Raw genomic sequence first — 24696 nt, 5'->3', positions numbered from 1 at the left:
ACCCTTTGTTTTCTTTCTTTTTCGCCTCTGATTTCTGGGAGCAAGGCTGTCTTCAAACACCTTGTTTCTTCTCAGTCTTTCTTTTTCTACTCCAGGGCTATGCCATGATCTTGAGATAAAAACCCACCTTCAAGCTCAAAAGCCTTTTTCAGTGAAAGTTTTCTTAGCACTCATTCACTTCAAGGCAGACCTTACGTATTGATGAGTGAGACTTCCAGAGGAAAAAAAAAATAGTTCTTTGGAAAAATCCTGGCTAACTCTGCCTCTGACTACTTTTCATTCAATAAAGACTTACCTTCTTCTGGCTTGCAGTTTGTGTTCTTTGCTTTTATTTAGTAAGATGTCAAGGGGAATTTTCAAAAGAGGTAATGGGTTTAGTACCTGGAATCCCCCAGAAAGTAGGTGGTGGCTGAATTCCTATAGTCTTAGGAGTCCTTGTTGTCCTCCTCTTGTATTTCTTCCTGTCTCCATACATTGTCTCCATACATTGCTTTCTCCCTGTCTTTTGTGTCTGATAAAATCTCTCAGTTTTAAAATCAATAATTAGTCAGAGACCCCTTTTTACTCTACTATGAAAATTTCTGAAAAATTACTTCAGTGGAGCTTATCCAAATGTGAACTGCATCTATTAGGAATAAATCCAGCAGAGGCAGGAAGGCAAAATGCTTTTTGTAGACTTTAAAGTACTCCACCTTTACAAATGAGGGGAGATATGCCCTACATGAGCAGCACTGTTCAGATTCTTCCTGTGGTCACAAGCAGGGAAACCCTCTGGGCTCACCAGGCCTGGCCAGTGGGAAGAAATGAGGTAGTGTGTGGTACCTTTCACTGTGAGGAGAGTCTCGGTAGGAGTCAGGGGTCTCTCTTGCATGCCGGAGGAAGCTGTTGCCTTCCCGTGGCCCACCAATGCCATTGAGGCGGCCCCGTGGCCCTGTCGGGCTGGTGTGCCTGCTGTTCTCCACCGAGGAACTGACAAGCACCGAGTGGCTTTCGGAGAGGATGCTTTCAGTGTGGCCATTACTCCAGCTGCAGGAAAGAAGGAGAAGGGAGCAGAGTGTGAGAGGGTGCTTTGACTGCAAATACAGATGAGAAGTTTAACCGGGGGAAAACAAGGGGTCGGCTGCAGCTTTGGGTGTGCAGCGCCTTAGGGCTGGTAACTGGGGATGCAGATTTATGTGAATTATAGGAATCCACACACACTGAGATGACTTTGCATGTCTGGGTAAAAGGAAGAAGAAGGAAGGCTTTCCATACTCTAGGCCTGGAGACTGATCTTTAAAACAGAAGCCCAGTCACTGACTTAGCAATCTGCATATACTGAAATTCACTCTAACAATGTTGGAATGCCATTCAATCAATAAGCACTTTGTAAATTCCTGGAAAGTTAATTAGTTAGGTGACATGACACTAAATATTGTTAGTCCTAAAATTAAAACACTACAAAGGGAGAATATAGTTCTCTCTCTCTCTCTCTCTCTCTTTCTCTCTCATATCTTTTCTGTTTTGCAATGGCAGCAGGATGGATATTACAAGTGCTGTTTTACTTCCCAGTTGAGTACCTGTGGCTGGGCGTCTGGGTGACTGTTGTGGAGTGATGTGTTGTTGAGGTGTAGTGGCTCGTGGAAAACGAGGTCTCTGTCTCTCGTTCAATGACACGCTCACTGGAGATTACATTTTTTGAAACGTACTGCTGAAAAAAAACATACAAACCTCATGTTTACAAACCAAAATTTACAGCACATCTGCAGATGTAATTAATGTATCTTTCCCCATAAAGACAAACATTATTATTATTTTTTTAATTATTATTTTTTTTTATGCACTAAAGCATTAACTTTGTCACTCAAATTTGGGCAAACACAACACTTACACTTTTGTGTACATTCATGTACACCTCCCTGTATATAACCCATCTAAACTCAAGATTGAAGGAAACAAATGAGGAAATTAGCAAAAGGCTGCATCCCAATCAGGCTATAATCAACCTACATATGTAAGAAGGAAATGAGAAGTCATCAAGAATAGAGACCTGGAAATGCAACCAGCACATTGATAACAAATTAAAAAAATAAATAAAAATATATTGTCCGGTGGATAAGACAGAAGTAGTTAATTAGCAGTGGCAATTTTTCATTGCACCATCAATATCTGGGCAGGAAGTAGTAACAATGTGCATTCAGTACCAATGGCCCAAAGCCCTGTGAGATGGGGCTGGAGGTTTGTAGTGCCTAGACTACTGAACAATTTTTATGTGTAACTGTGTAACCCACTGATATCACAAGAGATGCTGTTCTGGGTGTGATTCATTGTCATTGCAACTCAGTCATTGCTACTATCAGGTGAAGTCTTCAGCTAGACTTTTACCCCAATGCTTTTTTTTTTTTTTTTTTTTTTTAACTCCTCACCAATTTCTCCTCTCAAACTGCTGCAGCAGTGTTTTGGTTGATGCTGTCTACCTCTTTTCAGTGTCTTATGTGAAAAGCTCTGCATTGCTGTTATATTTGAAAGAGGAAACTTGGTTTTGAGGACTACTGAACTGAGGATTACGGCTGTCATTGCTCCCTGGACGTGCACAGGAAGCCTCAGGTGTGTGTGCTTGTAAAGTTTCACTCCTGATCTACAATGGCTGGCCCCACTCACCAACCACCAGGGGCAGTAAGAAGAGCAAGAAAGTGTTTATAGAAACCGATCCCTGTGGACATGCTCAGCCCAACTGCTGTGCTGGTACCATTTTATTTGTTGTTGTTGTTTGTTTGTTTGTTTGTTTTGAGGCAATGCTGTTGCTTCTGGTGTCCCAGGCCTGCAGGCACAGCTGCAGCACCGTGGCATGCACCAATGAAATGGCCATCTGTGAAACACCTCTTCTTACTGCGTATTTATCACAGAGTCCCAAATTGTTTCTGGGTGGAGAGAGCCAAGTGAATTCAGGCACCAGCCTGTGGCAGGGAGAAGTCTCATGGTGTCAGGGCAAGCTCTGCCATGGCACTGGAAAGCTAGGTTGAAAGGTGGGCAGTACGACTTACGTTCACCAGCTGGACGTTGTCTGGTGGTGGGTTGGGGTGGTGAGGCCCATTGGCCATGTTCATTACATTGTTCCTCTCCGAGCGGAGGCTCTGCCGAAGGCGGTCATGCAACTTTTTCCTCTGCTTCCTGTACGTGAAACACGGAAATGGCTTTAGTAGACAAAAGGAAAGCAGCTGCACCTTTCAGCATGATGATAATGATGATGATAATGATAACGTAAAGTTTCTTTATTTCCAGCACTTTCCCCACTGCTCTAGGGTCTCAGAGTCACCCCTAAGACTGCAGGCCTAATTGCAGCTGGAGCTGTGGGGACCTGCAGAGGGGAGATGTGTGGGCACCCTTCCAGGAGTCAGCAGGCCACAAGGGGATGGGAAAATGTGCGAGGGAGAAGGAGGCCACTTCCAAGCTGTGCTCTGTTTCAGGAGCTCTTTGCTGCACTCCGAAGGGAAGGAGGAGAGATTTTAACACCGACACCTTTGCCACCGTCCCCACAGCCATAGTCAGGTTTCCAAAAGTCTTCCAGGTCTCATTTCTATGCTCTCCACAGGGAGCTGCCATACTGCACAGGGGGGCCTAGACCTTGGGGCCTGCATACAGCTGTTTGCAGTGGTGGTGTGTGCATACCTAACAGCCTCCTTTCTGCTTCCTCTCTGGTGTGGCCTTTGTTTCACAGGCAGGCCAAGGTGCCTATCAGCGGCAAAATTTAACAGCATTGCTAGGACTGGGACTTTTTGTGGTCCTGTAGCTATGCACTTTTTGTGGGATGTATCCCACTTGCCCCATCAGTGTGCTCCAATCATATAAACCTCTTAAAGAAGTTAAGGGTGCAGAGGAAGCTCCAGAAATAATATGGAATGGGTATGTGAGGTATCATTGAGCCTGCAGCCATCCTGGCAGCTCTGGAGGGTTTCATTACAGCAACATCAGATTAACTGGAACCCAATGATTAGCAGATGGATGCCAGGGCAGTTAATGCATTCGGGAGAACCATCCATCTTCTGTACTAATGTCACACTCTCTAGCTGACTCAGACACTTATGTTGTGCCCTGTCATCAGTTGCTCCTTCCCCATTTTCTAACTCTTCCAGCTCTCCTCGAGAGAACTTTTCAGGAGATCATTTTCAGCTGTCAATAACAAAATCTGCAGCATACTACAACCTGGTGCTGCAAAGGCTGTGTGGAATGCACTAAACAGAACACCAGAATAAATAAGCAGGGAGTGTGCTATTCAATTTCTGGCTTAATTTATCAATATTCCCCAGTTTTGCCTGATTATATTGGAGAATTTCCACCTTCCTGCCACATAATCCAGGGAAGTGAAGGGAGGATGCAGGCTCCATCACACTGCAGAGTACATATGACCTTGGCTGTGGCAAGAGCTGAAACACATACAACTCCCTAAGCTGTATGCAGAAGTGCAGATATTTTTGGCAGGATAGGATTGTGTAAGACATAACCGTTTTCAATCACGTTTTGAACTCAAGGGGACAATTTCAAGCTTTCCAAAAAGGAGAGGGGAGGGAAAACAATATGCTGAAGCTTGATAGCCAGGGAAGCTTAAAAACAAAGAAGACACACTGCATTTTAAGTATTTTGTGTGCATGTATAGGCCTGGATAGTGGAAGACACCTAATTTATGTCACTCCATATAAATGGTGCAAGCAGACATGGCTGTCTTGGAAATGCTCCTTTCTCAGCAGGACATGATCACTGGTCCATTTGGGCTTTGTGTTTGGGAGATATCTAAGTCACAACTACTCAGACATCATGTTAGAAAACGCAGGTAGTTAACTGGATGGAGAGTGTAGGGCAGGGAGATATCTTAGCAGCTATCCAAAAGCCAGTGTGGGCTGAGAAGAAGCACACACAAATGTTTAACTTGATTTCACAGCACCTTTCAAGGTCCCCTATATTGCAGCCATGTTGGTGGGGATTGAGGATGACCCAAGCCCCTTTACTTGTTAGAGACAGTGGGTTCTAGAAAGTTTAGATTCATCATCTATGGGGCTGATATCCTGCCATTTGCTGCCTGGGAATCTGTCCCTATGAATCCATATTACTTCCCACATATAGCGATTACTATATTTGCATTTTGCATGCTTCCACATGTGTAATTTTTACTCCAGTTAAAGGACACTGACTAAAAAAAAAAAAAAAAAAAAAATGGCTCTAGGAATGAGTTCTGAGGAGAAAGAGTAATAGGAATGCTAATGTGTGCTTCACTAATTCTGAGGAGCCTTCTCCTTACCATAAATGACTGGCAAATAAAGCACTTCTGAAATAAGACTCTGTGTCAAAATATGTTGCATTAGCATCTGACCAGCAACATCTCTTGCAAGGAGACCTGCAAAATCTAAGTAATTTCATTTTATTTGATATGTTCTCCTAATACTGTACCAGGATTTTGCTGGATTTCTGGGTTTTCCTCTACCAGGAGGAATAAGCATGCAGGGAACATCTCATATATAGCAGTCTGGCATCACTGCTGCATTTGGAGGGCCACAAACTGGTAGCTCACTTTCACTCTTGCCAGCTGTATTTGGAAACAATTCACTTTTGGCTGGCAATGATTGCTAATATCTGGGACGAACTGTGGCAAAGCATCCATACTCCTGGTGTACTTTGGGGGACATTTTATATAGAAAACTGTACTTCAAAACCCTGACTAAATATTTATTTAAATTCATGGGGAGCCCTTAGCTGATTTCAATGATATTTGGATCAGGAAAGATGTTGTTTATCTGCCCTAGTTTGACCTTTGTCATTTCTGAAAAGAATAATTGATCTGACTCTTTATTAGTGTTCAGTGGTTCCCAGCTCCCAGCTGACCATTGGCACAAAGGTTGTGGGTAGGAGCCATATGAGTGTGTGTGGCTGGACTCTCACTGAGGGGGTAAATGATCCCCTCCCTGCTTTTAACACATCCATTATTGGTGGAGCTTGCAAGGAAAACCAACAGCCAAACTGCTGATCAGGCCCTGCAACAGTAAATCTACAGGTTTATACAAATGTAGAAGATTTATGATAAGGGTTTTCTGTGTTTTGGTGGGGAGATTTATAAGAGCAGCCAGAAGTTTTGGCAGCACAAATCCTGCTGATGTTCAGTATAATTTATGGCCCAGAATGCCTCATGCATGTTTGAGAGTCACCCCCAGTAATTTACAAAGGCTCAGAGAATGCATTAAAGTGCCTACTTTTGCACTGGGAGTACTTTCACGTTCAGTTCTTTGGCCTTTGGTGTTTAGTAACTTTTAACACTGTTAATCTTGTTCTCAAGTATAAACAAACTAAGCTGATCCTTAAAATTTACTGCTGGATAGCAACATGATTCTACCGATGGGGTTTGTTCCCATCCAGCTAGGAAAATCATAACTGTGTGATAAATGAATTGCAAGTCAGTTAAATTTGCTAGAGTCACATATGATTGGTGACAAACCTCTCAGATAAGTGTCTTATTTTGTACTTATTGACATGGAGACCTGCACCCCCTTGCTTGACCATAGTACCCTGACCACAGGGTTGTCTCTTCAGTCCAGCTCTGGAGAAATCCAGTTAACAACCTTATGCTCAGAGAAGTAGAAGCTACAGTCGATTGGGGAGGCCCTGACAGACAATAAGATATAAAATAGAAGAGAAAAGTTTACTTGGTTTTGCAGTAGGCCACCACACACATGATGCCAACTACTAGAAGAGCAATGCAAATGCCAGTTATGGTCAGCACCCGTTTCTGGTACAGTTCCTCAGCTTCTAGAAAGGGACAAAAACAGAGAAGGTCACAACATGGAGGATAGCTAGGCAAGGTGCACACAGTCCACAGCTGGCATGCTACATACCACTGCACAGATTCACACAGCCACACTGAAACACAGCCACCACACTTCAGGCAAAATCATTATTGACTGCAAGGAGAACAGGACTACACCGTAAGCTCTAAACAGAGTTCCAAGGATGAGTGATCATCCATACAATTACAGTCAAAAGTAATCTCTTTTTGTTTAAGTCAACAAGAATAGTATCTAAGAAAAAAACTTCACAATTGACAAACACTTAGCATTTGCTGGAAATAAAAGTGCAACACTCTAAGGTAATAACATAAATTTGCAAATGCTTTGGAAGTTTTTCTCTGCAAAGGCAGCTGGAATGAAAGCCAACTTTATCAATCTTTTAGATAAATGTATTTTCTTGATTTTTTTTTTTTTTTTTGACCGTTTTCATATCCAATGTCCCTCTGCCCCCATGCCAACTTATATCTCAGTTGTCTTTGCAGGAAAGATTTCAAAATATCCTTCTACATTTGAAACATGAGCTTGGCTTGTAAACATATTACCAATGGAAATTAACACAGGTTTTGAGCTCTGGTCATTAAGTTCAGGCTGTTTCTCCAGTGCACCTCAAAAAACACAGCAACATCAATAACTAGTAGTGCTTTGTATCAGAGAAATTCTTGGTTTTCACTTGCATCTCTTTATGTCTAGCTAAGGGACTCTGCTCTATCTAGAGTGGCAACTTGCTCAGTGATGAGAAATTGCTGCTGATCTCATTCATGAGAGATATTTTACTATTATAAAGACGTTAGTAGCACCAGTAATGTTTGGATTGGAGCTACCCTTGCATTCCAGCCTCAATCACTCTTGGCAGAGAGCATCAGTGTGTGTTGTACTTGGGAAACGTTATGTAAGGAGTGCTGAAATGGAGACACACATTCTGTGTTGACAGAAGAAGTAGCTTTTATGAATGTGGATTTACATTCCTGTTTTTAGGACAAAAATGGGTCTCTGTGTTGTTTTTTCTCAAGTTTTGTTTTTGATTATGCAGACAGTCCTGAAAGCTTGCTCTGGAGGATCTGGACCAGAGGGTGCCATTAGGTCAGTCTGCAGTTTTGCGTGCAGTTGGAATACCAACAGGTAATTAAAAGTAAGTCAATGAATAAAAGCTGCACAGGTCCGCAGTGCCTCAGGAGTAAACGTCAACATTATTACTGACTAGATGGTCTTACAAAAACATAAAAGGCCTGTGGGGCAATTCAGCAGGCGATATAGAGAATCACTTCCTTGTCATGGTTCCTCACATGTGTCATAAGTCTCTGTGCAAGCTCAGGGTCTCAAAAATGCTGGACTGAAAGGAGCTTTGAGGAGTCCAGAGGAGAAATCAGCATGGAATACATCTTCTCAGCTCAGTAATTAAAAAAGTACCAGCACAAAAGGTATTTCTTAGTGGGGACGGGAAACTGTCCCCACTAAGGAGGGAGCATTCATTTCTCTCAAGTGTTTCCTGGGCTTACTTTGTTCAGTTTTAAAGGTGCTGTGGGCACCAAGGTGCACAGAGGTGTGCCTGAGACTGCAATTTGTGCCACCTTGCAGGATCTCACTTAAATTTGTCTCCATGCTAAGTCTTCCCAGCCTGTGGGAGACAAAATGTGGTTGAATCCACACCTACTTTGTTCCAGGAAAGAAGGGAAGCAAAAAGGACTCTGAGCAGGATCAGCATGGGATTAAAACCCTGGAATTTGTGGGGAGTGACGGGTACTGGGGAAATAAAGGTGGTTGCTCTCTGTACTGGGTGGTGGGATTGCTGAAGCTATTGCTTCAGAAATGTGGTTTCAATCACTGTAATTCACTTATCTGAAATAACTGTTAATTAATTTAATAAATGCTTTGGCCAACTGTTGATAGATGGCTAGGTGCCAGGCACCCAATATCCAGTGTTGAGATTTGCAGAATATCAGTAGGGAATATCATTGGATATCATTGGAATATCATTCCAGCCTCAGCGCAGCTACTCACTGCCCAAGATTCAGGACAGATTTCAAATCTTACATGCAACTAATCAGTAAGCAAGAAGAAATCTTAATTTCTCTGATACAATCCACCTTAACATGGATATAATTCTTCCTACAAGCCAAACCCACTGTAAACAAAAACACCAGCAAACAGGTCATGAGCACTCTCAGACAAAATTAATAGCACTGATTATTTACAAGGGGGAGAGGAGAAGAAGTGAGTTTGGTAAAACTAGGATGCTGCAAAAATGTATTAAAGAAAACAAAACAAAACAAACCTCCAAGAACAGAAAGTCAAAAAAGGGAAGGAATGAAAGGATGAAACTCCAAACCAAACCAGGACAAAGGGAAAAAGAAGAAGGTGAAAAACAGGGAAAAATGAGGTTAAAGGGCTGAGAAATCAACGGCAGGCCTGGCACAGCATGCTTGATACTGGAAAAAACAGAGTGAAGAAATGCTTGGGGACAAAAAGAACAAGGCTGAAGCAGAGTCTGAAGGGATTTCTCATACAGCATAACTCCTTGCCTAGGCTAGTTAGTGGCACTTGATCCCCTTCCCATTTATGCCCCTTCTAAAAGCGCTTATTAGTTAGCCATGAAAATGGTGTATTACGAATGTCACAGGAAAAAGGAGAATTGTGCTAAGCAATTTAGGGGCAAATTTGAAATGCTTTGAATCTTTTTTTTTTGGATCATGCTGTCAGCTGTTAGCTTGTGAAAGCAAAATGAATAAATATGTATCAACCCATTTTTCTTGGATGAGAAGGGAAAGGAGGAGGAGGAGGACTAAGTAACAGTGGAAACTGTGCTTGGTCGTTTATACTGAGGAAAAGCTGCAAAAACTGCACTGATTCAGGAGGGTTTTTGTAGGTTGGTGTTGTTGCAGATGAGCCTGGCAGCAAAGTGGTGATTGCCTTGCTAGTGCTGTCAGAGGGTTGAAGCTTGCTACACACGTGTGGGACTCTCCTGGGCTTGCATGCAATGAGGGTGGAGCAACAGAACCCGGCTGTGGGTAAAGCTGTGTGCGATGCTTCTCACACTGGCACATCCGTGGGTTTGTAGCTCTTAGGGGCATCGAAAGATACACACCAGGGCATGGTTTCATTAACCAAATCCCCTCCCGCACCTTTCAGTATGAGGACAATGCAGCTTAACTTGATGCCTGCCCTAAACTGTGGGGAGTTGGCTCCCCAGGAGAGCCAACAGCTCCAGAGGGCCTGGCAGGGCTCAGGCTTCCCTGGGGGCACAGAAGGGTTTGGAGCTGTGGCACCCCCAGCCTGAGCGGTGGGTCTGGAGTAGAGGATGGGGTTTTGACCCAGGAACCAGCAAGCTCCCACCAAAAACTGGCCACACTTCAGGCTGATGGGTGTTAGGGGATGGGGGACAGGGGTCCCAGCCGCAGCTCAGCAGAGGCAGGGAGTTTGGAGGTGGCTGTGTAGGGAGGATGTGGCACACCAGTGCCTCTCCTACAGGGAATCTCAGTCCCAAACTGGGGAATATCAGAGGTGCCTTAGGAGGCTGCATGGCCCTGAAACCCCATGGAGTGAGTGGTCACACTGGCTGGTGCAGTGCACATAGAGCTGGCTGATGATGCACAGCACAGAAATACAGGCTGCCTTGGAAGTGCTCATCACACTAGCTCAGAGAAACTAACAGCTGCCTTGGGAAAAAGCCCACAGAGGAATGTATATGCAGTGAGAATTTAGAATTGCTTTTGGCCCATTAAGTATAAATATTCTGTAAATAAATATATTTCCCTACATAATGTTAGGAAAATCTAAACAACACTTGGACTCACTTATCCTTGTGAGTCCCTTCCAACTTGGGATATTCTATGCTTCTGTGGTTCTATGACTAAGATATTAAATCTCTCTATGTGCAGCACTTCAGACATGCACATTATGCAATTAATTTCACATCACCCTAATTTATATATCATTGATAATAAATGTGGTCTTAAATTTGCTCTATTTTAAAGCTTTTTTTCTTAAAGGTCTTTGTCATTTTTTTGAAATAATTTGGTTCCAAGAGGTGGTTCCACTGGTGTTATCTTAGATAGAAAGCAAAATTTGCCAGTCAGTTTTTTTCTAAAGATTTTAATATAATTTCTCATATGTTAATGTAGCCATATATCTTCTAATAAAACGTAGTTTTTATGACTGAGAATTAATATTATCTTGTGATAATAATAACAATAAACTGGGTTGTGATAGATTTTCTAAATTTAGATTTGTAATGGGCTTTCCACAGTTCACAGCTTAAGCTAATGACATTTTATGTGGGCATTTTTAACAAGAACATGAACAAAAACTGTATGAAAAACATCAGTTGCTAGTTCTAATCACTTGCTGATAATTTTAGGAGATGCCAGAATAAAAATGACTTGAATTTGAAATTAGCCTATTAAAGAGGTATGTTATTGAAAGATTACTAAACATTATTTGGATAAGTAGTCTCTTCATGAAGAGGACTTAAAGATCTGTTTCTATTATCTTAAGCTGTAGCATAAAAATACTATCCACTGCCAATGTTCTTGGATGGGTGCAATTATTGAGTTTGTTATTATAAGTACTGAACATATTTGCTGACTGGAGGACCTAGAGTCTTCCTGTAAACATCTATTTATGTTCCTAAATAACTTTCATTTAAGTGCTAATTTACAGACCTAGAAAATGTATACATGCATATCATTTACAACTGTGTATATGCATCCTATTTACGTACCTACTTGTGGGTTTAGAGATAAAACTCTACTTGGAAACCAGAGCTCAAAGCTGTAAATTTGCAGAATTTTAAGTGGCTATAACAGCATATCCCCTTTTATAGACTAGTTAGTCGCTTTGCTTAATGCTTTCAGCGTTTCCAAAATTTGGCTACCCTGGAAGAACTTAGCAAAAGCACATGTCAAAACTAGTAAAAATTACACATCAGAAAAAAATAAATGTACACTGTGTTATGATTACTTCAGCGACTCCTAGACCTCCTTAGATCTGGAATATCCTACCAGTATCATCATTTCAGTGAGCTGATTGCTGCTAATGTTTTGACAGGTTGTTGTTATAGCTGTATGATCCCTTCTAAAGCATAAAGAAATTGGTTAGGAATTGAAAAGGGGAGGTGGAGAAAAAAAAAAGGGGGAGGGGGAAGGGGGTTATCTCTCAGGCTCTAAAATCTGCAGGCTAAAAGGAATGATTGGTCCATACCCATAAATTCAATCCCAAGATGCTCTGCCAATGCAGAAAGTTGACAAAAAAAAGAAAGAAAAAGGAAAAAGTTTCAGAAAAGAGCAATACACTGTACTCAGAAAACAAATCACATATGAGTATTATGGCTATTCTGTGTCTGCACATGAAACAGGCAAAGGGGTGTGTGGTTAAATGAGCAGTGCTTGCGAGCACCTCTGTGGGCTACATGACCAGAGCTTCTGTAGTGGTTACACACCCAAATATGTACAGGGTATCTGAACAGCCACAGTGCAGTGAATGCAGCAGCAACCATTAACCCTTAAACATCTTACTGAGATGAAGGGGGCTATGGCTCAAGGATGCCATGTGAAATTGTCAGCCGTTTTCAGACCATGAGGGCAGAGGTGGCTTACAAGGAGTGGTGTCCTCCAGCAGAGGGGTTGTGCACTGCCCTCCCCTCTGGCCCTGCTCCTGTCCCTGTTGTGTGGCTCCTTGCTCTCATCAGCTGCTACCTGACGGTGGCTAGGACCACGTGCTGAGCAGTGGGAGCCCTTCCCAGCTTAGCAAACTGACTTCAGCAGGGCTCTCCTTTACAGAAGATAAGGAGCCAGTCCCTTTCCCTTGCCTTCACCAAAATCACCCTGTGGCTGGCTGCATGCCCAGCTGGTGGACAGGGGCTGATGCCATTTCCACCAGATCACCTGCCAAAATTAGCACCCCAGGCCCCAGCACCAGGGGAGAGGCAGAACTGAGATTTTTTTCCTCCAGCTAGTACCATTAGAGATCCTTCCCATGTGGCCAAATCCATAACCATGGCAGCTCTCACTTTCTTTGTCCTTGCATGATTTATAATTTATGTCCAACCCTAATATTCTGACCAAATGGATTTTTATGTAACTTGTACACGTTGGGAATGCCAATTCTCTCCTACCAATCAGTAACATTTAAGGGTTAAGTAAGTTGGAATCCACCCAGATCTCTTCCTAAAGAGACAGTTTTACATGCCTACATGAACACTGCTAATGATATACATTAGTTGCATAGAAAGCTTGGTTAAGTCTTTGATAAAATGAATGACATGCCCATGCATATATATTGCTGTATTTATGCTTGCTTACAGGTAAAACTCCTAGCCTGGATGTAATTTAATTTTAGGGGAAGTCATTCATATCATGCAGTTTCTATTGCAGATAATCCAATGGGAAATTGGCACTTAAAATGGGAATATATTCTGGCTGAGGCCCTAACAAGAAAACATGCTGAAGAAACATGCACCACTTATTCAAACCTAGGTAGCATATAGCTCTTATTTATCTTTTTTATTCCTAGCTACATTGCCTAGACATGATTAAAAGAAAGCAGAATATCCCAGCACTTTTCATTTTATAAACAGATCATCACTTTTGATCTTTTCCTATTTAATCCAATATTGTTGCATATTTATAAGATGTGATTACAATGTGTATTTTTTTATTGAATATTTGTCCAGGCGCTCTAAAGAGGAATGCAATTAATTATTTTTAACAACTCGGTTTTCATTCTATGAAAAGACTTTTTTTTTTTTTTTTTTTTTTTTTTTTGGCAGAGCATAACTGGAAGATATAATGCTTGGGATGTATTTTTTTCCCCCAAAGTGACTTACAGCTACAACTCATTGGAAATACTGGCATCTAGCATCTACAGAATATGATGCCTGCAAATCCTGGAACAGGTTCTCTAGAGTTATATGATACATTCATGAGAAGTGTGACTCAGCTGCTATGCACTGAAGATTTTGGGGTGGCCATCCTATAGAGTTAGGTGGGTGGGAGCATGGGGGCACAGTACTGCCCAGTGAGGAGCACGGTAGAGGTCTGTGTGGAAACCTTACACCTGACAGAGGGAACGACCCACTTGAATGAACTTCATGCAGCAGCAGAGAGCTCCAGGGAGACCAATTTCACCTCAGAAGCATCAAGCTGTAGTGTTTATTAGGCCATTATTTAGTTGTCTTATTAAATGTGTTCTCTGGGTCGTGGGACTTTCTGGAAAATCCTCTTAGTTAACTTGGAAAAAAAAATAAAATTCCCCAAACTTGCACACTAGAACCCCTACAGGTTGGCCAACTCTGATTGAGTAGGATGTTTTTTCTTCCTGTGGCTTAGGATCCACTCTGGATCTTATGTCTTGGTTCATTTCAGTGGTACTTAGGCTACAAAAGCAATTGTGAACATGCAATGTAAAGTCCTATGGCTCCTGCAAAAATATAATCCTACAACTAGATTGAATATCAGACTTCAGAAAATGTCATTTCTTAATTTGACAACTATATCATAGCAAATTTAGCATTTCATAATTATTAACTGAGCAGTTTATAGTGAAAAAAATGTCTTCCTTAATATTGGGCAGAAGATAGACAACAACATTTTTCAAATCTATTTGTGTCATTCAGGAGTCTTGGTCTCAGCACATTAAAAGCACAATTTAGGGTGCTGAAAAGCACAATTTAGGGTGCTGAAAACGAAAATTTCAGGTAAGATTACCTCATACTCTCACAGAGATGTGACCATTTGAGAAATGTAGAGAAACTGAGAAATAATGAACTAGCAGAAGGGTTGGAAAATGTACTTACAAAGATCAGTATTTTGTGTGGAAACACTGAAAAATTGAGGCTGTTAAGGTATAACAGCAGAGCTGTGGTCATCCCTCTAGAATATCATATTGAACTCTTGCCTGATTCCTTCTGTAATTTCTTAGCCAAGTACATTTTGAAATTATGAGGCAAAGGCTATCCAAACAGAATATTCCCTCTTGAAATTTTCCCTCTTGCTCACTAAAGATGGCAGATCTGAAATGGACACAAGTTAAACGTGTGTCCCACACTGAAATGCTTGCCTTCTGGAGTACAGAGACCACATCTGATTCATGCCTGAGGCTGCTCACAGTACACCCAAGTTGTTCTATATTCAACATGCATATATAAAACTATTAGCCAATGAAGTAAGTGAGTCACTGAGACCTTTGGATGGGGTCCTTGGCCCATCTGGGATGTTTGGAAGGACAAAGAGTTTACCTGTGATTATGCTCTAGAGAAGTGTCTTCAACCTTTCATCAATCCAAGGCTCCACCAGAGTTTCTTACTCCAAGGATCGTTCTGCACAGTGTTGATATAAGAGCTCTCATGCATAGCTACATAAAAATTATCCTCCACTTTTAAAGTTAATTCCTTACTTCTAGTTTCCTCCATTTACTTTGCTTTCCTGCCTTCAAAGGAGTGAATGTGTGGACACTGGAATAGGGCAAGTATATCTGCATGGAACAGACGTACTTTTGCAACACTTTTGTGGACCACCTTCTGATATCCTATGGAACAGGAGTGGACCCACGAGCCTCAAAGCCTCTGCAGCAAAAAGACAGATGGTGCTTTGGTATTTCCTGGCACCTCTGGGTGCAGCATGAACTCCTGGCCAACAACGCTAACCTGCTTGTACATATGTGTCTCTCACATCTGCACTTCCTCTTTGGAAAAACTGGTTAGATCAAGGATACCGGGAAAACACCGGGTTGCAGGTGTGATAGCTGTGCACAAGGAAAGGATGCTGTAGGGTCTACCGGACAGTTGTACAGGATGAGCAAAACTAGCAAAGTTTGTTCTTGATTTTCATTTGTTCTGCAGCAGTAGGAAGCACCGGGGGATAAAATGTGTAGATGTAGTGCTGAAGGTGACTGTGGTGGTGGGGACTCCAACAGCCATCACCTCTTGGCCACAACAGGTTGTTCTATGGTTTTTTGTGTTTGCAAAGCTGGATGCCAATGGACAGTCAATGTAAATATGTGCCTTCCAATAGGCTTCATCACATAAGCTATGCTGAAATTTCCACTGGCAAAAAGGAAAGCCATTTCTTTGAAGGAAGTTTTCTTAAAATGGACATTCATCTAATTTCCTGCGTTCTTTTTCAACCTGTTTTTAGAGCATCATGATAACTGTATACTCCAGGGCTAATCAAATCACTGCCAATATAAACCAGTTACCCTTGCACCCTGTTGGGGCGGAGGATTTGCAAAATGCTGACCATTGGCCTCACTCTGACCTTGCAAAAGGCCCTCAGCAAAACTTGTAACTTCAGGACTCTTCAAGACTCCAGGGCAGATTTATGAAGCTAGCTTTTTCTCAGCAATGAAGCCTGAAGATAGCAACAGCTTATCACATATTAGGCACACTTGGCAGAGAACCCCACTGAACCTTTCTTTCCAAATGAAAAAAGACCCTTCTAAAATCAATTACAATTACATATCACTGTATAGTTCACATTTACACTGTTGTTTCCTATGGCACTTATGTTCTTTAACACTATGATTTGCTCTGTAGTTTGCAAAAACTTCATCAACAGAGCTAAATTAAATTAATTACCTGCAACACTTGGTGCAAAATATGAGCTTGCGTTTCAGCCCCAAATACAACGTTTGCCTGAAGAAAACCCCCATTATTATCTCCCCTCCCCCATTTAAATGTATCCTTTTGACTGTGTTGGGTGTAATAATAAGAAGTCATACAAATGCTTCTTCATTGATTTTTCTGGTTAAATATAAATGTACTCTTGCTGGACTCTTTCCAACAGTGTTGTTTTAAGATTTGTAGCAATTTAAGAAACCTGACATTATAATGCAGATGCACAGTAGGCTGAAGTGCTTGGGCCCGACTGCCATTGCCTGGGGTTCTCAGAGTATGTAGCTGTGTGCTCTTCTGCAAGTGCATTTCAAAGAGGGGTGTACTGGTCTGTCTCAAGTGCTTATCGCTGAGCATAACACCTGCTGCGAGGCGAGGGCAGCTATGCCTTTGTCATGGAAGCAACTTCAGAAAACCTCAGCTCAGTGTCTGCTACCTAAAGATGCCATTAAAAATCCCAGCCAGAGTTAGGAAACTAAAAAACTAACGAGGAAGGAAAACCCACCTTTCTCTCTCCCTATGTTTTCCAGGTAGGAAAATTAATTTATGATCCACATATAATTTTACCACAGTTTTCAGGTAAGTTCAGTAGCAATCAATGGATATTTTATTTTTATAGTACCTCCGTTTAAAACTTTTTTTTTTTTTTTTTTTTTTTTTTTAAGATGAGAAAAACATTACTGTGCTTTTCATCACAATACACAGAAAAAGCCATTTAAATCTTACACTTGGTAAACTTAAACACTGTAATGGCGTAAAAAAAATCAAATTCATCATTACCAGAGATGTTTTAAAAATAACTCACACCAATAAAGCTTTTAAAACAGGAGGATAAAATACAGAAATGAATGCTGGAAGGTCTGGTCTCCAGTCAGCACCCTTGGGATTTACATGGGTAGCTTCTATGATGAGCAGTATGAATTATGTATGGGCATTTTTCATCCATCACTATATGAAAACCTATGCATCTCTTCAGGCTCCAAAATGTCCAGCATATGCTAACAGCTTTTTGTCCTATGTACTAATGGAAATTAAGCTAGCCTATAGACTCTGAAATATTTCCATGCTGGCAAGCAATCCATCAGAAAAATAGTTCCTATAATACCGATCTTAGATCATAGTACATTCTGATGCCAGTGACAATTAATTATGAATAATAGTCATGAAATAAAATGTAAGATCTAAGCAATTTTCTTCAATGTTACCTTTGACTTTGTTATAGCCAATGAAACAATAAATATTCAGTGTGCTTTCTGTTTTTGCACTGACAATTAATAATAATTAACCTGTCCCTCCATGGGAAAGCTTCTAAGATGATCTGACTGCAGTGCTGGTTCTCCCAGTGGTCTGACATAGATTGCTCTGTGTGCGCATGTGTGCTACACTGCTTTGGGCTATTAATCTGGCTTTGAAATACTTGATCTCTTGCACCTGTTACCCACAAATAAATACTTCAAGCCCCATTGTTGATTCCATTTTCCCTCCTTTTCTTTTTCTTTCTGTGCTCTCTTTGCTCTGAAACTTGGACAATGAGAAGAAAGAACACTTTGATCCTGTTTAGAATGTGCTCATTAGTAACAATGTAAGCACGTCAATTACCTTTAACTTGTTCCAAAAACAAAACTCATAGATAAACAGTTCATCTATGCATCCCTTTACTGACAGAGTACTGCCCTGTTTTTAAAAGCTTTTTTTTTTTTTTTTTTTTTTTTTTTTTTTTTAAGTTAAATTGTGAGACTTTCAAAATGCCATTTTCGCACTTTCAGTGCTTGATGTCAGTGGGAAGTCCGTACCACACCATTCAGTGTTAATTTCACAGCATTCCTAAGTCTTGCATTTCCCCATAACCTCAATGCCAAACAATCCAGGAGAGTACTGCAATTGCTTTTTGTTATCATTTTCATGCAACAAGCAGAGACGATCAATATTAGGCCTTAGGCAACAAATCTAGTTAAAGATTAAAAAAAAATATTGGAGGAAAGATGCAGCGACAAGAAAGCAGCACCGACTGAGCATGCTTCTACTGCGGCACAGACAGAAAGGTAGTGGACGTACTGTAGAAGCTGGCCATTACGTAGTTTTGGCAGCGATCACCAGTAAATTCATTTGGGCACCTGAGAGGAAAAACAAACAAAAAAAAAATGGTAGAGAAAAAACAGAGAAAAGAGAAGAGGTGAATATATGCTAAGAAAGAAGCTCCTTCAGTGTGAACTGATATGACTTGGTGAGTTCACTTTCAGAAACCGAATCTCGGTTTAGTTTGTCAAAACAGCTCAAGATGTTGAGAGCAACTCATTTGCTCTGTGGAAATGAACATGAAATTCCCCCCAGAAAAACCAGCCAAAACCAAACCAATCCAGATCAAAGTGTGTTTGATATGTAAAAGAGAAAATCACCACTTCAAATTCACAAATTGCTTTTAGGATGCACTTTCCACAAGGCAGCAAGGACACAAGATCTGTACATTACTCATCTCCTTGAGTTTGTTCTTTTAGAGTAGCACTTTACAGCAGTCTCCCAGACAAGAAAGCTGCCAGTGTGTGCAATAAATGCATCTGCAAACGGATGGAAAGATCAAAAATCACACAAATGAGTAACATTTTGGAGGTCAATAATGCCATGGTGTACAGATTTTACTTTTGAAAGTCAGGTCTTAAATTAGTGTGTAAAGAGGCCGGTTCCAGCTGAACTGTGAAAACACCAAGTACTATTGATTTTGTTGCTGTAGTTGGGGAAGAAAGCAAAGTTCAGATTATTTTAACATACTTTCATGTTTTTGGATTTTCATGGGCAGAGTTTCAGTACATCTTGCTCCAGTGAATCCAGGTTGGCACCTAAAGGGCAAAAACGTGATAAGCAATAGTACACCAAAACTACTGCACTAACAGACTGATATCTGCTGGCCTATGGAGATGGTAGTGCATTAAATGACCTCCTGGTTAGGTGTTAGTGAAAAATGACCAGAAAAGGGGCAAGAAAGTGTAATCTTTCTGGAAGATAGCACTTCACAAAATTTACTGCAAAAAATCCACCAGAGAAAAAAATAGGATGTCTTTTGGTTTGCCTGTTTTGAAAAAGAAGACCTAGCAAAAATGTGAATCAACTCATTGCTTATTCCACGTCATGAAGGGATCAGATTGAGTTTTTAAAATTTGCAATGCGCTGTATAACTGCAATTTATACTGTTGCAGTTATACAGAAGCTATGAAAATACCATCATTTCCCTAATTCTGTAATGACAAGTCGTGTTTTTGAGTAGTTTTCTTAAACGGGAGATAGTTAAAACAGCAATCACAGAAAAGCCAAAAAAAAAAAAATCCAAAAAGTGATGACACTGTGAAACACAAAGGCAGGAGGTATCTTTAACATGGCTGACAAAAGGAAAATGAGTCAGTCTAGCCAACAGGTAAGGCAATTGGGCAGATGTGCTCTCAAAATTGGAAGCTCCATAGCTGTCTGCCCTTTTATTTCATGTGGTCTTCTGTGCAGGTTGCCCCTTGGTCACAGTGAAGCAATTCCGCTTCCATTCCTTGCTTATCTTCCCTTATGCTGCTGGCTGTCAACTCTTCCTTCATATTTATTCTTGATTTTGAGGCAGAACTCAGCTCTTTGCCCCCAAAATGTTACCATAGCAATGTAAGATCCTGTACTTCTGATCCAAGTCTGAATGATTCTCCACCACATTAAAAATATAAAGACTTCAGTCTTCTTCCTTCTTCTGCTATGCACTCTTACTCAACACATAGACTTTAATAACCTGCTAACTACTTCCTTGAATCCATCTCACTTTCATTGTCTGTCTTTCTGACAATTTCCATGAGCTTTGCCATGGTGCAAGAATCTCCCTCTCTCCTGCTGCTGATGACTGGGTGCTAACTTCCATTTCGAACCACCTCACCATTTACTCTTCACGGGATGAAGAGCCTTTTTAAATGAAAGTTGTTCAGAACAATACTCTGCCTCTTCTGTTCATCAGAATTGCCTTGTGAATTAAAATTGGGCCTGATTAGCAGATGACCATTGTCAGACAAACTCTAGTATCTTGTTCAAATAAACCGTGCAGGAATGACTTTGGTATAATAAGAGTTTACTCTTGGTGTAGCAGAGTTTGCTGTGGGTATCTGTAGATGACTCTTTGGAGGTGATTTCCTGTAGTGATATATATTTTTTAAGGAAGTGAGCCAACGTTCTTCAGAGCCAAGATCATAACTTCTGATAAGCACACAATGTCTCTGGAGACACATTCAGTGGAGAAAAACACATCAAGGATTAATTTTGTCATGAAAAGGTGATATTGACAGAAGACTGCATTTTGATCTATGTTACTGATTAAGAATGAAATGCTTTACCCCCTTGATTTCAGTTTTATTTTGTGCATCTCATTAAATATCTATCCTTGGAAAGCTGGCATTTGCATGTGCACCACCTTTCATTTCACCAGGATTTCTCCATCTTGTTCTTCAGGCCCAGCCCTTCACAACCTTAATAAGCATAGCAATTAAAACTCTTGGGCTTTGCTCCCGCCACTGGCTGATGGTGTTTGCTTTTTCAGTCTGTGCTTGCTTTCAGATGTTGGTGCAGCTGTGGAGGTGATGAAAAGAACTCAAGCCCTGGTGTAGAAAACATTGAAATTGCTTCCAGACTAAGATGGGTCAGTCCCATTGAGATGGTGCTGAAAAGATTTCAGATGTGCTTGTGCTTGTACTTGCACCAAAACCATTGTCAGCAAATGAACTACAGCATTTGCCACTGAGAACAAGTCCAGGGTGGGACAGTGGAGACAAGAGATGAGATGAGCCTTCTTCTTATTATTTTGTGTGAATGCTAAAGGCATTTCATAGCTCAGGTGTAAAATGCCACGTGGTTTCTGGAGTTCTTTGGCAGGTTGTTTCCTGTAGACAGTGCTCTTACAAACACTTGTAATGGTGTCATTTTGGAAACATGTCCTACTCAAAATTTCCATATATATATATATATATATATATAAAGTTCATTAACCACCTGCAGTTTTCTATTAGGACACCAGCAAAAACTGGAGTCAGGCAAACCAGGGCAACAATGATTCCTTACACAAATAGACGTCTGTATGACTACAGCCTTATAGTTTCCTTTTGGCCTAAAAAACAGACTAGTGAGATTACTTATTGTGGTATCAACTGGGTAGAATCAAAAGGAGGATAAAATAATTGCTCTTCTCTTCTACATTCGGTATTCAAAAGGTTCAGTATCTGTTTGCACTCAGAAGGCACTTCTCAGAAATTCAAATGCATTTCATCAGTGTTTTTTGGTGGGAAGGGAAAGGCTGAATGGATCAGAACTTCACAGTTACTTTTCATTCACTGCCTATAAGCAGATATATTGTAGGGTAATTTTTTTTTTTTTTTTTTTTTTTTTTAAGATTTATTTAGTAGGCTGTTTCATAGCTTATGTCAGAACTGGTATTTCCATTCTACCTTTTAAATGAGCAACTTCAGAGCTTTTCTTAGCTTTGTTGAAACAATTTTTCTCTTTTCACGATTTTCAAGAACTTTCTGTCAATTTCTATCCTATCAAAGCCTTTGAATGAAGATGGGGATAGCAACTAGCTATGTCATTAAAAAAATGTAATTCACTCTTTTTCTGTTAAGAAAGGCAGGAGAATTAGAGAGAATTATGTTCATCCAGTGAAAATTGGAAGTAAATTCATTTCTTTAGTAAGAAAAGATGATCTCTTCTAGTAAGGAATCAATTAGTCAGACCATCAAGGCCTTCATGGTAGAATTCTTCAAAAGAACACCATAAAAGCATAACAGTTATTATATTCATATACATTTTTCTTCAGATAAGAAGGAAATGCTAGGGACTCTGGTCTTAATTTTACATTTATTGAAGAAGCTATATAATTTTTTGTCTTCACTGGACTGGTGGACACATTTCCAACAGGACAGAAATGAGATAAGAACCTCAGTACCACCAGTAACATTCAAGCTTCCTAAGTCTGTACCATTTTCCAAATGTGACTCATGCTCCTGTGAAATGTCTGAAGATTTTGCACATTAATTTACTTAGGTAGTCTCAGACTTTCCTTTTTCATGTTTCATGTTTTGAGATTGTTTTGTTCAGCCTGGGACCATAATTAAAATAAATGTAGGAAACATACATGTAACCATAGATGTAGCTGTACAATGCATTAGCAAGTCTTTGCACATTTCTTGACTATTTCACCAAGTTACCTCTTAAAAGCAAAGAATTTTCTTGAAGTTCGCACCAGGAACCATGAGAAATAAATCAAATCCAGTCTGGATCATTATACCATGTATTTTACAACAGGATTTTGTTTTTTGAATACATAGGTCTAGATTTTAACAGAAGATTTTTTTATTTTTATTTTTTTTACAAAATCAGAGACCCAACTTGGAAAATTCCATGGTTGTTGTGAATCTGAGTCATGGTTTTTTTTTGGTTAGAGATAAAACAAATTTAGAATGATATGGCTCATGCTTTAGAAATTTTGTTTTTGCTTTCAACAGATGGACCATATGGAAAAATGTGAACTTGCTACTGAGGCAGAAATATGAAGAGCAAGCACCATATTTCAAGCATTCTGTTTCCACAAGCATGTTCTGGGGGAAGATTTATTTTCTCAGAACAATGAAGGCAATGTGTACTGGATAGATACTTATTTTAATTAACACTGGAATACTAGAATTAAATGTAGACATCTGTATTTTTAATGAAACGAGAACTGTATTTTGTCTTTTCAGTTTCCCAGCACACCCACTTTCAAGTACTCAGGCTTTCATTTCATATGTTGCTATATATTGCATCTTGTTTTGCTACATAACACAAAGTTTCACTTCTGGCAAGTATTAGAGGGCATCGCAAAATGCCTGCAAAGTAGCAGCATCCCTGACTGTCCACGGGATAAGAATCCTATTCCACTGCTTTACAGTAAATGAGATTCACCCTCTCTGATTTTACAGCTCTGATGCTTTTTCCAAATAGGTCTTGGGCCACCCAGAGAGAGGTACATCTGCCAAATTTGGGAATTGCCTTTTCTTTCAACTCCAGACAAAGAATTAAGAGCTATTTCTTGTCTACAAGGGAAAAAAAAAAAAAAAAAAAAAAAAACACACACAAAAAAAAACACTCCATTCCATTGAAATATATCTGAGAAAATTAATTAAAAAAATTAACCAACCTATAACATCAAAGAACAAACACAGTCAGATCTCTGCCTGTATATATATATATATGTATATATATAAAACAACACCTTCCCAAACAAATGAAAATTGGGTAGATCTGAAACTGTCTAGACAGTGCTAATTATTAACAAATCTGGTAGATGCCAAATATTGCTGCCATTTTTTTTTTTTTTTTTTTCTGCATAGTTTTTGGATAAGAAGTTAAAACAGGGAGGTAGGCCCTGGTACGTGCCCAGGTGTGTCCTAACAGAATGCTCATCTTGTACTGCTGGTGTATAATGATCATGTAAATTTAACATAACTTTCTCTCTCTCCCAACCAGCCCACCAGAGCCAGCAATTTTTCCATATTTAATTTAACTAAAAACAAATTGAAAATCAATGAAATATTCATCACTTTCTGCAATGGTGCAATCTGTGAAAAACCAAAGCAAAACAAAGCTCATAAAGTGCAGGTAGCATCAATCTACAAAACAAAAGAAAACTCACAAAGCAGAACATTGTAGATTTTTTTAACGACAGTGCCACGCAGTCTATGACTTTCTTGCCTAATGAAAGTATCATAGACCTTCTGCTCACTCATGCATCACAGCCTTCTTTACAAGTACTGTTATTTGATTTTTAGCCAGAGAAGACTGAAAACTTATGTAGTTACAACAGACAACAGTTTCTGCTGAGCACTCTCTCATCTGCATGAAACAAACCAACATCCTCACAAAAGTTCCTTCATTCCACTCAGTCCTGCTAGATCCCAAGGATGTTTCCCAAGGCATTAATGCCGAGTTCCCTCTGAAGTGAGAGAAGCAATAGCTTACTAAGACTGATTTAACTCCAGAAGTAAATACTGCATGATGTGATACCAGGTAGGAGGTGTACTCTGATGCTGTAGTTCTTGATGGCTGCTCTCCAAAATAAAGGACTATTGCAACAGTCTGCTACAGTGCAGGCCAGGACTTGAGAAATGTGCACAAGCACAACACGTAAAACTAAACTCATGCTCATATGTCTTCCTGAATCAAAGATCCTCAGATGAAATAGTAACCTCTACCAACTGACTTTACATTCATTGCTCTTTATGCATTTAACACCACAGCAAA

General features: G+C 40.3%; 1 protein-coding gene across 6 annotated transcripts in view; it reads right to left on the bottom strand.

Annotated features, from left to right (window-relative positions):
- The window catches only part of NRG1 (neuregulin 1), a 292955-nt gene that overhangs the window by 5089 nt on the left and 263170 nt on the right, over window positions 1–24696 (bottom strand). For 5 of the 6 annotated variants that reach the window (XM_035309952.1, XM_035309949.1, XM_035309950.1 and 2 more), the window contains 6 exons: window positions 18469–18527; window positions 12006–12029; window positions 6669–6771; window positions 3024–3150; window positions 1560–1690; window positions 823–1026 (listed from right to left, as the gene is read on the bottom strand). In XM_035309952.1, the coding sequence (XP_035165843.1) occupies window positions 823–1026; window positions 1560–1690; window positions 3024–3150; window positions 6669–6771; window positions 12006–12029; window positions 18469–18527 (648 nt within the window). The remainder of the gene's footprint in view (window positions 1–822; window positions 1027–1559; window positions 1691–3023; window positions 3151–6668; window positions 6772–12005; window positions 12030–18468; window positions 18528–24696) is intronic. The other variant, XM_035309951.1, reaches the window with a different exon arrangement.

This window comes from Oxyura jamaicensis, chromosome Z, assembly GCF_011077185.1.
Source record: "Oxyura jamaicensis isolate SHBP4307 breed ruddy duck chromosome Z, BPBGC_Ojam_1.0, whole genome shotgun sequence".
Lineage (NCBI taxonomy): Eukaryota > Metazoa > Chordata > Aves > Anseriformes > Anatidae > Oxyura > Oxyura jamaicensis.
This window is presented reverse-complemented; position numbering and strand designations above follow the sequence as displayed.